Raw genomic sequence first — 18033 nt, forward strand, 5'->3', positions numbered from 1 at the left:
CACTGGATAATACCCTCTTGTTCCCCGCAATAGCACTCATTCGCCCCAAATCCAATTAAAACTATTGGTGGTAGACGATCAATTTAGTCCGCCATGAAGGTTATCTACGTAAATTTCTTTGTTGGAGAGTTTTGGGGGTTAGGGTATTGGAACCTAAAACCGTATGTCACCGCTCCCTTAATCAGCCGGAGTAATTCCTGCATTAAGATGATTCACAAACACCTAGATATGATAGCTCAGGACAGAGATAAAACAAGGAAAGCTCTTTAACAACATATTCTGAGGCCTAGGATCTTTGTCTTATCAGTTGATGGCTGTGCCTATAACACATTTACAGTGAGTGAAACAAACTCTAGACTATATTTAAGTCTGTATCATATACAAGAGTTGGTATATGGACATCGGTCATTTCCTTCCATGAGTAAATCAGACTTGGAATCTTGAATATTGAGATGCTGAAGAAAAGGATTTGAAATACCCATGCTATATTTGTATATGGTTACAGAAGCTCTACTCATGCAGATCGGACTTACTCTGTGTATCTAGGAAACCAGAACGATTTGTTAGTAAGTATTTGTGGAACATGAAATTTAGTCATATTCCATTATGAGCGGTGTTGGTTAGAAACCAATCCGGAGAATTTCCAGCTTCCTGCCAGTGTCAACTTCTAGTAACAGAAATTCTTTTTCCAATCTTTCTCCAAGGCTGAAAGACATGTAATGCAGGGATTGATAAAATAATTAGTGAATACAACATGGAGAAAGAATTTATAAAAGAGAAATGGACCCAAATCGAGAGGGGGAAAATGAACCCCCAAAAACAACAAATTAAAGACCCAAGCAAACGGGCATAAACCAATCCCTCAATAAAACTGCCCCCTCACCATAGGAAGCAAATGCATCCGCCTTCCATTCCTATCATAAAACTCAGTAAAATAATGATACATATCCCCGGGATCATTAATGGCACAGCCTAGCCAGCAACTCACGAAACAAGAAGCTCAGTAGCAGTAGCCCTAAGCAAATTTGACCACGCACTAGGCTTTGTATGGTGGTTTTCCGGCGAATCTGAGTGCGCGCGTGGCTAAGTCGCTCCTCGGTCGTCTATCTCTCATAAACGTATGTACGCTGATAATCAAGCAGCCAGGTGCTGACTTGAAAGTCGTCCAAAGCGCGTCGCACCAGCAAAAATCCTGTAAGGCTTGAGTTAACATTGCTGAGATATTTGTACACTTCCTTTTCCCATCTCCCATGGCTGGAGTCATGTTCGTACATTTTCAATGTAACGTAAACATGTTGCCTACCACCTTTCAACTCTCAATCTCAATGTTACTGGAATTGGAACTTACTGTAGATCTCTACAGAGCCACACCATGGAATAGCCCCCATATCCAAGTTTTCCAACTACCTGGTACCTTGAGCGGAATACATCACCGATCTTTACAGGGTAAAAATTCTCGGGCGTGTATCGTAGATTCTCCTCCTCTATTTTACCGTGTGGGTCGAGAATGATGCCTGCCTGAAAAAAACTCCTAGCAGGAGAAGGCAGCCATCAAAAACGGACTGTTTCAGTCGATGCGCGAGGCGTTGCATGATCGGGTAGAAATAGTACGATTTTGGGGAGGAAGGGACGGAAGGGGAGTAGAGAAGTATAAAAAATAAACAAAATGAAATGAAAAACATACAATAGCATGTATATGTCGGTGGTCACCCACCCCAGCGCTAGCGGGCTTGCCGCTTTGACGCCGACGCTCCGGCGGCTTCGGGTGAAGCCTTCAGGCCCCTGAATATTTTGCACCCACACTACCAGAAGCTACATTTTGACATTGGAGCAAAAAAGCAGAAAGGAGGGGCAGGTACGCTGTTATAAACATGGCGTTTACACCCTCTTGCCCTTCATCTTTTTATGCTCCAGGCTACTCTATAAATATGCGTCAAGACCGAGCGAAAAGATTTACGTGCGTAATTAACCTCGATAATCACGATAACAAAGAGATAAAGCGAGCCGTTCTCCCAAAGACAGAGGCGGAATATGAGAAGACCCTTGAGATATTTGACCAGTAGATAAATACTTTTAGCCCACAGAGAATTCCTACTGATGTTTCTAGGTTTCTAGAGTTGTACCCTACCGCCCGATCTCACCCTGACATCCAAACCTACAAAGCCTTCCTTGAGTTCGTGACCAGGAACACGGATGGGCGAATCGAGGAGAAACCTGCACCTGACACCATTGAAAGTTTCCGACGGCACTTTGAGGCAGGCTTGGCCCGGAACCGGGACTTCCATGTCCCCCAAAACATGTCTACAACAATGAAGGAGGTTCGTTCGCTTGAGCTAGGCTTATATAAGATACTAAAGAGACCCATAGTATATTATATCGGATCTCGCAAATAAATTGGGTCTTCCAAATGCCGAGATACCCAAAGATGGGGTTTCTCCGAATGATTTGCTCGTCCTCAAAACACAGCTCTGGTGTAGGGACTTCAAGGAATACCGGGCTGTTATCCTGATCGGAGTAGAGTGCAGCTCTCAGCATCAATACTGCTATATTGCTTTTTCTCTGCCCGAACTGGAGAAGTCTATAAGTCGATATCCTGCTGAAACATTGCTCGTCAAAAAAAAAAAAAAGATAAAGATTCCGTTATCTGTACTAATGTTATAGCCGCATGCTACAAGGTTCGTACTTCCCATTTATAATTTATCGAAACTGTAATGCTGATAGTGTATAGCATTTTGTACTTACTATAGAGTAAGTTGATCAGACTCTAATGCTAGTTTTAACATATTCTAGGGAATTTATCAAAGGCTATTGGCGGATGAAGAGATGGGAACTTCCTATACACGCCTTCTATGAGGTGTACAGAGAGGCGGTTCCACTATTTTTTAATTTCATTCTATTTATGCTGCCGCTATTTTCTGGAGACCGGGCCTTCCTTCAGTACGCTTCTTGTTCTGAGATACTTGACGCGATCAGCTCTATCAAGCTCACTAACCTAGCAATACAAGATAATTACATTATTTAGGTTATTTATTTCCGGAATGACCTTCTCGATATCCCAATCTTCAGGCCATTTAACAAACTTGACTGTGAACGCTCTATCGGAAGCGCAAAGGGTACTGACACCTTTAGAAAAGAGTTTGCAGATTTCGGTCATCGAAGCGGATATAGTCGGAATATTACCGCCCGTGCATGTCGTCGGTAAAATCTCATGAAAGCTGGCAAGAAAATACCTTAATCTGACGTTCATGTCTAAATATTAATATACTATAGATAAAAGATATTTTTAGACTGCTTGCATAAAACAAGCCGGACACGTCGAACCTCGCACCTTTGGCAGGTCATATGCCCACCCAGTATGCGAAGTAGATGGGTCTGTAACCTACTTGAATGTTGCATCTCGCCATGAGCATATCCAAAATCGACGGAGTATAGGCTTGTACCGAAAGGTCAACCTGTAGCAATTACTATCCGCGAAAACGGAGTTTGAATTCCAAGAAAGAAATGATATTATAGCCCTTGACAAAGAATCGGCGTTCCTCAAGGAACAATTTGAAAGTATAAATGACCTCGAGACTGCTCAAGAGATCCGATTACAGTGCCGCCGTGTCAAGAACCAAAAGGACAAGCTGTATCTAGAGGAACTAAAACGACAACGTTACCTCCAGCAGAATTCTCAAGCGGGAAGTGTTTATGAATACACTCTTTTCCTCTTTTACCGACGTATAATGCCGGAGCGTGAACTTCTCGCTCGGATTTTGCCTACAAGGTCATCCATACGAAGCCCAACCGGACGAAAAGCTATACTGGCACTAGAAGCAATTTGCAGAGAGCATCACCAAGTGGCCTTTCGTTCAAGCCTGCAGCCAGTCGATAGAGGTTGTATATGTGTTAAATCGTTAGACAGGTAGGTTTGCTCTTAGTGATATGGTCCTAACTGAACTGATCTGATAGGCTCTATCTCTACCGTCAATGGCTTCATCTGTATCTTTGCATGTCAAAAGCATTACGCCTAATGGGTGATGATGGTTTTGCGGAGTTTTGCTTCGAGTGCGGCGAGTGGTTCAATAATCAGCAAGACTGGCATGAGCATTGCGAGACTCATCTCTGCAACCCGGGTAATTTGCTTCGATGTGATCCCATAGTTTTCCGGAACTGTTCAGTCAAGTCTGGCTATTGCCCATTCTGCTTGGGCGATAACAGCTTGTGGCCTACCAAACGGATGGAACAATACTTGAATATGGGCAAGTGGTAGAGCCACGTTCAGTCTTACCTGAGCTGCAAAGCTCTACTCGGCGACTTTCATTGTCGTCATCCGGCATGTACCCAAGCGTGTGGGTCGTACTTCAGCCGCTCCAGGGTAAGTCATGCTCACTACTATGTTGAGTAATGCTAAATTTAATATGTTTTTCAAACCAATGAAGCTCAATACAGGAGACTTCTGGGATGGCGCCCTTGGATTTCCGAACCCGACTGAGCTGGCGGGATGGGAAGCACTCAGACTGTGGCCTGGGGGCACTATCGACGTTGCTATATCAGTGAGAATGGGGGAAGAGCCAAGACAACCTAAGCTTGCCAATCCACTTTCTCGCCTTCTAAGTGCTTTGAACATCTTTTTGGATGGACAGCAACAATTTTTAAATATAAAGAGAACCACATCAGATCAAGACATATTGCGACTGAATTCGCAGTTGGCGCGACCCATCCGGCTCGACAATGCTGACAGTATTGAGGAGCAGAAGCATTATGTGCAGTGCAACCCACAGATCTGCCAGGACCTGGTTGGGGCTGCAACTGCACTGCTAACCTCAAGTTTCTATTTTCAATTGGATCGCCCTGTATTATATAACTTAGGAGTCTACTACTGCCAGGGTTCCATCCACTGCCGTGGGGACTATCGCCGGGTCGCAGATGCACTCACGGAGCTCAACTCCTCGCAAATAGAGTTCCTAACGCAAACGGAGGTCCTTACGAAATGTGAACTGGGTCAGGATATTTGTTCCGTATGCCATCGCTACCGAAAACATGTGTCATTTTCCGTGCGACACCCAACAGACCTTATCACGATCTCTATTCGTATAGGCAATAAAGTCACTCGGAAAATCAGCGGATTCCCCCAAAGCATATCCTGGTTCCAGCAGCAACAAGGATTTGATGACCATTTTGGCTCTTCCTGTCATGATATTCCAGGGGAAATTCGCTGCATGAGTTGTGCTCAGCCCAATGACTTTGGTGCACAGAAACGAAAAGTAGCCCACCCCCTATTCAGGTATGCGAAACGGATGAAATGCTAGACGCAAATTCCGTCGCCCAACTAAGAAACCCTTTTTTTTTTCGCACTTTAGGTCCTAGAGCATTTCAGAAGGGATATTTCGTTTGTGATATGGGAGTTCTCGTGCCAACCGGATGTTTCGCCAAGAAGATGTGGCACACGACAAGCTAACGACCTGGGAGGTCGAATATCTCGACGTGCTGAAGGACATCCCCGAAACTCTCCGTAAAGATCTGAGGTCCTCTAATTATCGGCCGTCGCATAAGAAACGAGATCGGAAAACACACAATACACGCTCTCGTGGTCGCTGTCAACCAGACGAATCCACACCAAAGCACTCATCGCCCGAAGGCAGCGGCAGCGACCAAGAATCGCAATTACCATCCGCCGCAGCAGCGTCGCGTAGCCGATTGAGCTGCAGCAGAGGTAACAACCGTCAATCAACTAAGGGAAGCGAAAGGACACGAGCCGGCCGGGATAAAAAACAGACTTCTCGAAAAGACAGGCATTCTACACGACCATACTGCACCATTGCCTGCATCCGCGGCATGGTCAACCGAGAACCTCTGGGTCACAAATGCCCCAACTGGAAACTCCACGGTAGTCATAGACACTCCATGGGACCGCAGGATTTCACACGCCAGCTTCATCGTCAACTTACCCGAGATCGAAACCATGGGTTTGATCAGCTGCACGTCTGTGGTCGGACAGGCTACCTCATGAAAGCCACGCTTCTTTCACACGGATACACTGTGGTCATTAAAGCTACGACTGTGGAGAAACAGCATCGCCTTCAAGCGGAAGTGGACAATTATCACCACCTCCGGAGCTTGCAGGGACAGCACATCCCTGTCTGTCTTGGGGACTTTAAGCCTCGCGTTGCATATTAGTATCACGGTGAATTAATGACCCAGATGATGATCCTGGGCTGGTCTGGAACGCGGCTTCAGCGTGTCATCAATGACGGGAATTTCAACTTCTTTCACCAAGAGCGCGACAAAGCTCTGGCCATGCTCCGATCGTATGGAGTTGTCCATAGCGACAGTGAATGGCGCAATATGTTGTGGGACGACCTGGGGGGCCGTTTGGTCGTCATTGACTTGGAGGAGGTGAAATGGTTGAATGTCAACCGTATGTGACCGCTAGTTACATAGGAGACCTTCCTATTCCGGACATCGGTATTGGTAACTACCGATCCCCGAGGATTATGCAGATTTTTCTGTTATTTCCACGCTTCAAAAGTTATGTCTCTTCTAGCTGCCTTTTTAGGCTAGATTGCTTATCATTCTTCATGTGTTTAAACCACCGTTTGCAGCTAGATTGAAAGAATTAGACCTTTATCATTCGATATTTCTAAGGGTACATTACTAGCAATTACGCCTAGAGAGACAGCCCACATTGAAGCGCCCTCGGGCCCTTGAACCAATGTCTGGAATGCATGTGGTCATAGCGCAAAGGCGGGAAAATCCGGGCAAAGACTCCTTTCCAGCTCAACCGCTGTCCGCACATGACGCCCCCAGGGCCATAGCTACGCCTCATTCGAGTTCATTCATGCCCGCACCTTCCGATAACAAGGAGGAAGGAAGTATGCTCTGAATTTACCAAAGGACCACCAAACCGATTGCTTAGGTGCGTGAAGTAAAAAGCAGCTTATGGAGATCCAAGGCTGTCATATCTTCTCAGGATATATGAAAGCTCCCAAATGACTAATTAATTGTCGCCATTAAGCATCCCTTAGTACGACTTTTTTGACCTATACCCACTGTAATACTTTTCCTTTCCTTCCACTATATCTTTCCTCTCTTCCTTATTCTACCACACATGGCGACAATTGACGCGGTGCGGTGGTCATGACCCTTTCTTTCTTTTATGTACCTTGAAACGAGAAATGTAGAGTATACCCTGACGCGAGCGACTCACGAGGACGATTAGATGACGAAGACGAGGTAGGTAACGGTTGTATGTATGTACGTACATGGAGTGAAATAATTCTAGGACGGGATGGAACAGGACTGGACAGATAAAGGGCGTTTGTTGGGTAGAAATTAGGCCAGACGTGTTTTGCTTTGCATAAATACCAACCAACCAACCCAGTCGCGGGTTCTGACGTGGTGCAATCGCAGTCGAGAGTCAAACTGTAAATGTAGCTAGGCTGATTGGCCATTTATTGTAGGAGGAATTGCGGAAAATGTGATCTGTAATGCAGATGAAGTGTTGGCGTTGACTGCAGCCTGGGTTTGTGTTGGTTTGATGGCTGGTTCTGCAGAGGGCTGGCATTATTATATGCAAGTCGTTGGCAACACACTTCATGAAGTATAGAACAACTTAATTATGCGTTTGATTTTACATAAATCTTAAGAAGAAAGCTAATCAGCATAATTGAAGCAACCAGACATGACATTTCTAGATCTATCTTAACATCTTACATGATACATTCCTGTGGAAAAAATCCTGCTCAGCTACAAAGGTGTCTAGACCCTAGATAGCTGGCGTTTCTGATTGTCGACAATTCCCATTTATAAGAGATAATTACCTATAATGTCTATTAAGTCTTCTGTACTAAAAATAACGCCTAGGGCATGAGGGTATTGCCCTAGCGCTCTGTTCTTGCAGGCACAATTGTCAGGGGTTTTGGGGGCGGCTCTTCTGGCGGCTCCACCGGGCCCTTTCTGATCCACAGTCGGGCGTCAAGTCGGGCCCGGAGGATAGACGCCGGGGGATATACAGAGAGTATACCCATCAGACTCTCTATGGAAAAGGCTAAGCGAACCCAGAACGGCCCCCATAGGGGCCATCTACCCTCCGGACAACCGACTTGCTAGCTGACTTGCCATTCTGCATCTGATTAGCGCCATGTCTATCCCCCCCATACAGTGATGCTTTGATATCCGTATATCAAGATGGAAACCAGCGGTCGAGGGTATAAATACCTCGTCGTTGTGCCTTCGTTCAGTCCATCATCCCCATCATCATCACAGTCATTCTTTTACTGTCCCTCTTTTTCTGATCCAAGTCTTTCTTTATCCAACTCTTTCCTTTTTTTCTTTTTTTTTTTTTTTTTCTTTTTTTCTGTCGGATTCTTGAACCTCACTCTTATGCTAGGTTGATCCGAACATGATTCCCAAATTCTGTTATCTGGTGGTGTACCTCCTTGTGGCCCTCGTCGCGGCCGGCCCTGTGGGTAAACAAGGAGGCACGCAAGGCCAAGCAGCTCAGTCCAAGCCAAAGCCAAGCAAGTACAAGGATGATCCGTCCTTCGATAGCCTGGGTAAACTGGGCGTCAAGGAGATGGAATTCACCAGCATCGGCAAATCTCGGTTTAATGGCTATGCTTCCCACCTTAAACTGAAATCCTCCTCCGTGTCCGAAGCCGATATTGCAGGCCTCGCCGAAGCTGCTTGGTGGGAGATGTTCAGCCAGGCTCGCACCGATAAGGCTAAGTTGAATAAGCTCCCAACTGTCATGACTGCCCTTAAGGTCGGGGATGAGGTCTTTCTCGCATCCAGCCTCAAGGGTGGAGGCTACATCTATGACAAGAGCGGCCTCAGTAAATTGGTTGCCAATCCGGGCGAACAGAGGGACAAGAAGGAGGAATTTACCAGTGTTCTGAAGGATAGTGCCAAGGACGTCATGGACGCCCTGATCAGCTGCAGGGAAGGAAGTATTGCGACAACTGAACCTGAACAGACGAGTGCGCCAGAGAAACGGGGTCCGACAGGCAAGGGACCACGCAAGGGCGGAAGCACCAGCTCAGATAAGGACAAGAAAACGGGTACTGGTCCGAACAATGGCCAGGGACAGCGCAACTACCAGGGTGGAAGCACCAACCCGAACAAGAGCCAGGGACAGTCAAGCAACGGCCAGGGACAGTCGAATAACCAGGGTGGAAGCAGTACGACCGGGTCGAACAACCCAATCAGTGAGGACCTCGTCAAACACAAGAACGAGGGCGCCTGTGGAGAAATCATGGCATCCCTCGAATATTCCCTGCTCAACCCCACGAAGCCGTTGAAGAACTTGCCGGAGCAACCCACCGTGGTGGCATGGGCAGAGGTACTGGAAAAGGTGCCCAAGAATCCCAACGACAGGAAGAGCCCGAAGATGATCACAGGGGAGGTTCTGAAAACTGGTGGCATCAAGCCTCCTTGTGACAATACGATCTGGAACCCAAAGGATCTGAGCCAGCATGGTAAGAGTCTGACGGACGAGGACGGGTGTGGCGAGGGCTGGGGTTGCGCGGCGTTTGTTGGGCCCAAAGGCTTGAACTTCAAAGTCGTCGATAAAAAGCCGACCTATCTCAAGAAGGATCAGATCGAGGTGCTGAAGGATGTTCCGAAATTCCCCGTCCCCAAGTAATTGAGCCTCGATTCTGGAGGGTGTGGGATATCAGCCAAGGAGTGACAGAGTCATGTTTCCTGCCACTTTGTATATTATTTCCCAGTGATTATACAGTTGTGTGTTAGTCAGGTTAGGCCATATAGCAATGGCTACGGATGGGAAGGATTCAATGGTAGAATATAGAATACAGCCTGATATTGCTAAATGCAAGGAGTTCTGTGTATGTTTATGCAATTCGGATTTTTATGTTTGATAGTAAGCAGAAGTATATGCCTAACACGTGCTAAAAGACTAACATAGAATCCTATATTAACATAGTAAATACTGATCACCCCTGCGCTACTATCTACTCTATTAATTCTACTATGGGGCTTGTGATTAACGTAACCGGACAACGAAGCGGCGTGACAACGGGCCGGCGCGGCACCTCACAGCTTATCTTAAACTTCAACGTTTTATTCAAACAACGCATTTCAACACTGTAAAAATTGCTATGGAGGCCTTATCTCGAGATGAGCGTTTAAAGCATGCAATTGAGGCCTTTAATAAAGGCCTTTGATGTCAAGATAAGCACCTTAAAAGATCGGTTGAATGGAGTCAAATCTCGCAACGAAAGGGAAGCGAATAATCGCAAGCTTTCTAACAACGAGGAATCAGTATTGAAGCGAAAGATCCTTGATATGGACTCTCGTGGATACCCTCTTACTATTGCAAAGGTCCGTTATCTCGCAGAATGCCTCCTTCGGGCCAAATTGAAGCCATTCGAATCGTCCGAACCTGCCTTTATCAGTGAGCGCTGGGTCCGCCGCTTCATCAACCGCCACGAGGCTGAAATCAAGTCAAAATACTCAAAACGTTACGATTGTCAACGAGCGGAATGCGAAGACCCCAAACTTATAATGCGTTGGCTCGAATTAGTGCAGAATACCATACAAAATATGGGATTCTTGAACAGGATGCTTATAATATGGATGAGACGGGTTTTCAAATAGGCGTTGCTTCAACTGCAAGGGTCGTATGTGGTGCAGAATCGCGAGAATCGAATGCTCGAGCGATTCAACCCGGTAATCGCGAATGGGCCACTTCAATCGTCACGATCAGTGCAGCAGGATACGTTCTACCGCCGCAGATCATCTTCGCCGGTAAGCTTCATCAAGAGAAGTGGTTTGAAGCTATTCCCAATGCTGGCGGGTCAACGTGAGCGAGAACGGGTGGACTACTGATAAACTCGGTTTTGAATGGCTTTATTGTGTTTTGCACCTCTAAAGAAGCTCTACGGCCAGAGGATCAATGCGGCGGTACAGGGAGGCATTCAATCGATCGATAAGAAGGCTTTTATATCGCATTATAAAATCGTCCACCCACGGGCCTTCTCTATAGCGAATATAAAAAAATCTTTCGCATCAACAGGCCTTTTTCCGTACAATCCACAAAGGGTCATTTCAAACCTTAAATTGCGCGTTTCAACACCTACACCACCTTCGACTTCATCTTCAAATCATTCGTTTTACCTCGGAAAAACGCCTATGAACCTCTACCAATTGAATCATCAACGCGAAGAGATTCAAGCTCTGCAAGAATCGGGTTTATCGTCACTTCTAGTGGAACAAACGTATGAAAAAGTGTATAAAGCGGCCGAAATCGCTCTGCAGAATACTACGCTTCTTCAGCAAGAAATTCAACAACTCCGCGCGGCCGATCAGTATAAAAAAGCGAATAAAAAGGCCTCACGTCGATATTTTCAAGAAGGAGGCACTTTGAGCGGTCAAATAGGACGTCAAATTGCTAATGAAAAGGCCGCTGAAGAGGCAAGAAATCGGGCTACGGCGGCTGCCCAGGGGCCCTCTACGCGCCGGCCACCTCGCTGCAGTAATTGCAATCAGGATGGCCACAATCGCTTAAAATGTCCAAGTTCTAGCCTTGCCTAATGAGGAAATAGAGTCTGTTTTAATTTTACTGCATTTTTCGCATTTTTGAGCGTTGAAATCGCTTCATTTTTGATCAAGTTCTTGAAATCGAGCGTTTTGGTGGTGGTGTTGAGCGGATCCGCGCCGGCCCGTTGTCACGCCGCTTCGTTGTCCGGTTACGTTAGTCGAGAAGTTCAGGATTATTAAATTCTTCTAGCAGAGCCGTACATGTGATAGGTGGATTTCTTATAGCGGGTTTGCACAGGATTATTTTAAACCCCTTCATTCCCATCAACATGTCATTTCTCCTTCAGGGGGGCCGGCGGGGGCATCTTCCGCTCCGACGCGCCATTCCACTTTTCGGCCCCCACCGCATTTCCATATCGCTTTCTCGTATTCTCAGTCCGCTTGCTTATAACCCACAACACCAAGACTGTCGTTCATCTCCAAGGCTATTCTCCATACAATCCAGCACCATGGATGAGAAGAATTCTCCGTCCCAAAAAGAAGGGTGAGATTATCCCTCCGACCAATTCTCTTCTGCCACTTATAACTCCCAGGCCATTGTCCCGGCTGCCCCAGGATTGCCTGGTCACAATTCTGGACCAGCTCTCGTTGAATGATGCCTTGGCCATCTCGTCCACCTGCAAGGACCTCAGTGCATCGGCCACACCATTTGCATACCGCAACATCTCGTTGGACTGGACCTCCCGGCCGCTCAAAAGGCTCCTGCAGCTGCTTCGGCTGGTCTTCCAAGACCCCGAGCTGGCATCCTGCGTCCACCATCTCAGCCTCGTATCTGCACCCGACGCCGAAGAATGGGAGGACACCCAGCCGGAGATCGACTGGGAAACCGAGTCAGAGTCTTTCCACGACGTGCTGGACCAGTCCATGGGTCTTGTTCGGCGCGCCCAATTCGCCGATGCCGAGACCTGGCATCTGCCGATCTACGGGGGTAATATCTACTGCCTTGCAGCGATCCTCCTCTCTCAGCTGCCCAACCTAAAGTCGCTCCATCTAGATTACTCGTTGGTCTGGTGGGATGGGTTTCCGGGCATGATGATCAAACAGGCCCTCCTGTTCCCTAACGGGACCCTCCCTACTTTTAAAGACCTCCAGGTTGTGGACTATGGTGGAAATGTCCCAATTGCCGAGACAGAGGATACGGATGAGGATGTGTATACGGACAGCTATCCTGCGTACAACCCTAGCCAGTTTGCGGGCTGGTTATGTCTCCCGTCTCTGCGCTTCTTGAACCTCTGGATGCGAGATCTCGACGACCTGCAGGAGATGAAACCTGATCTGGATCTTAGAAGTCTAGAGACGCTCATCCTGCCCCGCGCCACGATCTCGGATCAGGACGCGAACTTTCTGCTCTCGCGGGCATCCAACCTCAAAAATCTACACCTCGGCATGGCCTATGCTAATCGACGCGAGCTCGTGGTAAGGGACGCCCCGATGCTAGCACAGGCCCTGGTCTCCGTCAGCCCAACGGTACAGAACCTCTCACTCGGGGTGGAATATTACCCGTCCAGTTTAGGCGATCACGTCTGGGGTGACGCCAATGACCACATCAAGGAAACATTTTCCCATATCCTGCATAATTTCTCGAACCTCCAAACAGCCGAGATGCCGCTTTGTGTGCTGCTAGGCTGGTTCATTGATCGCGACAACCCCGCCCAGCTCGGCCCTCTCCTACCAGAGTCTCTCCGCGAACTGTGCCTGCGCGATGACCTACGGAGTATGTATGATTTTCACTGGGATGAGGATGAAGAAATTAGCCTGCTACACCGCTTTCTTGTTGACTGGCGTGCGTACACCCCGGGACTGGAACAGATCACCATGCGTCTCTGGGATCAGAACCATACAGAGTTCCGCAAGGAGAAGGAGGAGGCGTTACGCTCCGCGTGTGTTGAGGCAGGCTTGACGCTTAACATAGTTGTGGATGATTTGGGGACCGGGCTATGGAGTCAGAAGGTTATCCCTTGAGGGGTTTCATTGTATAATATAGTGTAATTTGTTGGCGGTGCCTCGCATGTCTGACCTTCCGAATGTAGTTTAGTGCACCACATGACCCACACAGCGATCGTAGATAGTTAGCTAGTCTGCAGCCTCGCTGCATAGAATTGATCAAGCATTCCACCAATTTCATCGTCAGCCATGCTGTCATAATTTGCATTGGAGTCAATGGCCGTCAGCATATGTTCCCCTCTATTAGACTAAATAGTACCACATCAACGAGACATCCTAGTTGGTTGGTTGTGACTAGAGGCGTCGTAATCTCATGGGAAAAGCATAGGTGTTTATGAAGACCCAGATCGTGCTTATAGAGCTCTATCTTAATAATAATTGAAACATAGCATTTCTGGTAATGTTGCATATGCCCCTAGGAGGGTAATATAGCTTTTTGGAAGCACCTCAGATCCCGAAAATATATTTTAAGATTCTAAGAGTCAATAGAATGCCCTTGAGGTAATACTATAGCTTCCTAGGCGTACTAAGGATCTCGAGATCAGCTCACTTTCTCCTGTACAGTCTATGATTTGTTACATGTAGCTGTATAGCAGCATATGTTATAGTTAAATCATCTAAATATTAGAGGTTGTTGAAGAAGCGACGCAACAAATCGCTCTAACAATACTTACATCTCCGAGGGCGGGTGTATCATCATGGGTCTTGAAAATGAACTGACGGTTCAAGTTGTCTGTCAGGATGACCACTGCGCAAACGTCAAACTCATTGCAGAATTTGCGAAGTTTGCGGAAGACTGTTCTGCGCCGTCATCCTTCAGCTGATTTGGATATCTGATTGTTCATAATGAAGAAATGGGGATTTCGGCTTTTGAGAGACTTCTTCACGTTCTGTAAAAGTGATAATGAATGAAGAAACTGAACGTGACAATGCTTCAATTTATAAGTTTGATTGCTATTAAGCGTACTGGTGCCAATGTCAAAAATAGTATGCTGGAATAGCTTTTTAGGCGCTCCGGCTGAAAATAGCATCATTAATCGCTCACGGGTTTTGGCAAGTGCTGCTTGGTTGGTGCATAGAACGTCGGGTAATCGCCCACGAGAAAAAACAACAACTTCGACGCGAACCAAATTTTTAAAAATTACTTAACCACCACGAAGGCTACGGCCTCGAGAATCAGCCAGTTTACTATCAACTCCAGCCGTTATCGATTGAGCCTAACTTTATAGGGGATATCGATATAGTTGGGGCGAAACCCTCGTGGCCGGCCCTTTCAGGGATTCCCGAGGCGGTAAACACGCACAATCAGAATTTTCTCAACTGCGTTTTGAACCTCAATAAAGATGCGCAGCAATACCTTTTATTTAACGAATCAAATGAGAAACAGCTCCCCAAACCGGTAGTTAACTTTATACAGCAGGTAACTAATGCCTGCAATTTTCTGTAACACGAAATTGTAGATATTCTGACTGCTAACTGCTGTATCGGCCCCGAGCTGGCCAACATCCGGCAGACCCTTCAGAACGTCTAAGACCTATCACATTCAATCGAGTGTACAGAAACAGAATAACCAGTCCTGGGCCTCTGTAGTCTATAACGCGCCTCCCCCGGCCTATACGACCTCGTTTCACGGTTCCTCCAGTACCGCCCCGGCCACCCCGTCGGAGCTCAGCAAGGACCGCGAGGTCATCGTTAAATTACAGGATACTGGTACAGTGCGTATCTACCGATATCTTATGGCCTCGGATATCAAGCAGAGAGCGGAAACAGCAAAACAGAAAATATGCAGTCAAATAGGGGCTCTCTCTCTAGCTAAAACGCGTTTTGTAGTTACTAAACAGTTTAGGTCCGATAACCTGAGTCTTTCACTCCGTTATGCCGCTGAGGCCGAAGCTGCCAGGACCCACGATCAATGGGTTAACTACCTGAGCGCGGGGGCTATGCTACGGCATCCCTCTTAGGGTATCGTTATATATGGGATCGCATTTAAGTCAATCGGAGACCTTACCACCGATACGGAATAACAACGGGTAATTAACAAGTTACTCGAGAAAAACAGGGACTGCTGGATAAGCAAGAAGATTCAACAGAGTTCCCGAATTACGTATATTGTATAACTGTTGGAACGATATTGTCAACCAGACTAGGGAGGTGGAGGATCCTGGCCTAACCTACATACCATACAGCACCTTGCTTGGCCTAGGCTTGGCCTATCATTCCAAATGGCATACCAAGGGATCAGGAATGCCTAGGTGTAAACAAAGGGAACTATAAATAGCTAGGCAGATTGTAGTTTAGAATGACACTTCACTTTTACCCACCGAGCATATACCTATATTCAGTTGAATCGATAGGATATCTGCTTAGGGCAATGACCAAGTCAACCGACAATAACTTACTTATCCGTTTAACTATAAGAACCAAAAATTATCTGCTCTGATTGTAAAATTCTTAGATTCCCGTTACGTTAACGAGACAATCGCACGAGGCACCATTTGGAACAGCATTATCTATAAAACAGTATTATATAATTGGACTGCTCGTATCCAACGGTACTTTAACTGCTAACAATATAGTCACATAGGAATTGTCTGTTCGAATAAAACAACTTGCGGACTCTGTGAGAGCAGTCACGAGACCCGGAACTGCTCCTACAAGTCTACTAATAGCCAAGAGCGTTACTGTGCAGGGTGTAAAGAGGTATACGCTGCCTGGCACAAAAGGTATTCGAGATATGTAGCAGAGATAGACCGGGTTCAAGCTATAGCAGTACACTGGCAAGCCTGGTATCGGGTCTCTTCCTACCTGCAGGACTTTCAGTTCTCCGTATGTAGCGGTACGGAAGCCTTCAGCTCATTTAACAGCGAGAGATATAGCCAGCCGTACACAAGCCTCTCAGAGAGGCATATAAGGTCCGTTAGTAGACCTGCGAGCGTTCGTAATCGTTTAACAGTCCGATTTTAACCGGGATCTACGCTGCCGCACGCTGGCTCGCAAGAAATGATTTCTACAGCTAGTGGACCCTCAGATAATAGAATAGATTTTTCTGCAGACGGAGCGGATGCGACTCCGCAGCCTGACTGAAAAAAAGCCAGTCAGCAGAGCGAACCGGAGATGCCTGCCCCAGTGACTCTGATGCCTAGGGGTTACCGTGGACGAAGGAGTGGCATGCAGAACGTTATCTCGTCTAAAGAAACGCGCCAGAGTGCCCGTATCCAGAGTGCCCGTATCCAGTCCGCAATACGGCAGGAAGTCTTACATCTGGCTATTATACTAGTTGACTTACTAACCGGCGAAATACTACCCACGAAACGATCCCGCAGTAGACTAGTATACCGAGAACGATCGATCTCGACCAGCGAGACCTCTACTGTTTCCCTCCAGAAGTCCCCGGTACTAACTACTGTACTTACTACGGCTCCTATCACAAGGGCCCATTCAGTATCACGGAAACGCACTAGGGCTGACCGATTATAATCAAGCCTTTTCACATCCTCCAATATAATGCGAATCGATCTAAAGACAAGGTAATAACACAGTTCCTCCGGGATTCTATAATCCTAAAGGCTGACCTCATCTTTGTGCAAGAACCTTGGGAGAATCCCTACAAGGATACTACCTACTATCCTGCTAACGGCTCCTACCAGCTCCTATACCCGGATTCGACCGAGATAGGGGACGAGCGGGCCCGCGTATATCTCTATATATTATGCCAAATCGTTTCTAGTACCTAAAAATATACAGCGCATTCAAAAGACGTTCAGGAGCTCGAGCTCACGGATGCTAACGGCCAACAAATACACATCTTTAACATTTATAATCGATCTAACGAAGTAGATAACGTTACCCTTGATCTCGTTATCTCCCTAACTATCTCTACCGGTCCCACTAACAGCTCTACTAACCCCCGTTTGCTCCTGTTGGGCGACTTTAACTTCCACTATCCGGCGTAGGGGGGAGAACGTTCTAAGAGAGATCCCTCGTCCGACCAGTTACTAGAACTGACGGATATGAGATGCCTAGACCTTTGGCTAGAGCCAGGCACTATCACGTGAGAGCGCAACGGAAGCGGAACTACTATCGATCTGGTCTTCGGCTCGCAGGACCTGACTCCTAGGCTCGTTGCCTGCGAGATTAACGAGCAAGTCTACGCAGATTTAGATCACTATCTCATACGAACTCTTCTAGATATCAGCACTAAAATCCCTGAGGTACAGCGACAAAAGAACTGGAAAATCTATAATGTTAAGGACCCGCAGAGATTCGTGAACCTTAACCTACAGAGCAAGGCCTTTTCCTTATAAACGAAGCAGCATATTAAGCTTGCTATTAAATATTTTATCGAGACAGTCAACTAAAGAATCGCTACCTTTACCCCGTGGGCGAACCTTTCATTCAATGCGGAATGTTGCGAAATGGTTAAGATTACCCGAAAATTCCGACATAAATATACGGAATCAGTTATTGCGAATGGCTCTACCGACCCTCCTACAGGCTTCCGGTAGGAGCGTTACATCATAGTCAGAAACCGCAAAGGAAAGGTATTGG

General features: G+C 46.8%; 2 protein-coding genes across 2 annotated transcripts; both read left to right on the forward strand.

Moving 5' to 3' along the window:
- Window positions 1–1928: 1928 nt before the first annotated feature.
- On the forward strand, window positions 1929–9625 carry KD926_003390 (uncharacterized protein; the record flags this gene model as incomplete). Its single annotated transcript, XM_053097524.1, has 11 exons — window positions 1929–2059; window positions 2108–2318; window positions 3597–3904; window positions 3952–4141; window positions 4201–4357; window positions 4432–4535; window positions 4689–5266; window positions 5388–6120; window positions 6184–6400; window positions 7443–7582; window positions 8372–9625. The coding sequence occupies 11 exons, from the start codon at window positions 1929–1931 to the stop codon at window positions 9623–9625; spliced, it is 4023 nt and encodes a 1340-aa protein (XP_052958601.1).
- A 509-nt stretch (window positions 9626–10134) lies between these two features.
- KD926_003391 (F-box protein) lies at window positions 10135–13503 on the forward strand (the record flags this gene model as incomplete). The annotated part of the gene is made up of 3 exons (XM_053097525.1): window positions 10135–10396; window positions 10600–10804; window positions 11829–13503. 3 exons carry the CDS (start codon window positions 10135–10137, stop codon window positions 13501–13503), a joined length of 2142 nt encoding a protein of 713 aa, XP_052958602.1.
- Between the last annotated feature and the right edge of the window lie 4530 nt (window positions 13504–18033).

Source organism: Aspergillus affinis (assembly GCF_023601865.1).
Source record: "Aspergillus affinis strain CMG 70 chromosome Unknown NODE_17_length_398122_cov_92_786867, whole genome shotgun sequence".
In the NCBI taxonomy this organism is placed as follows: domain Eukaryota; kingdom Fungi; phylum Ascomycota; class Eurotiomycetes; order Eurotiales; family Aspergillaceae; genus Aspergillus; species Aspergillus affinis.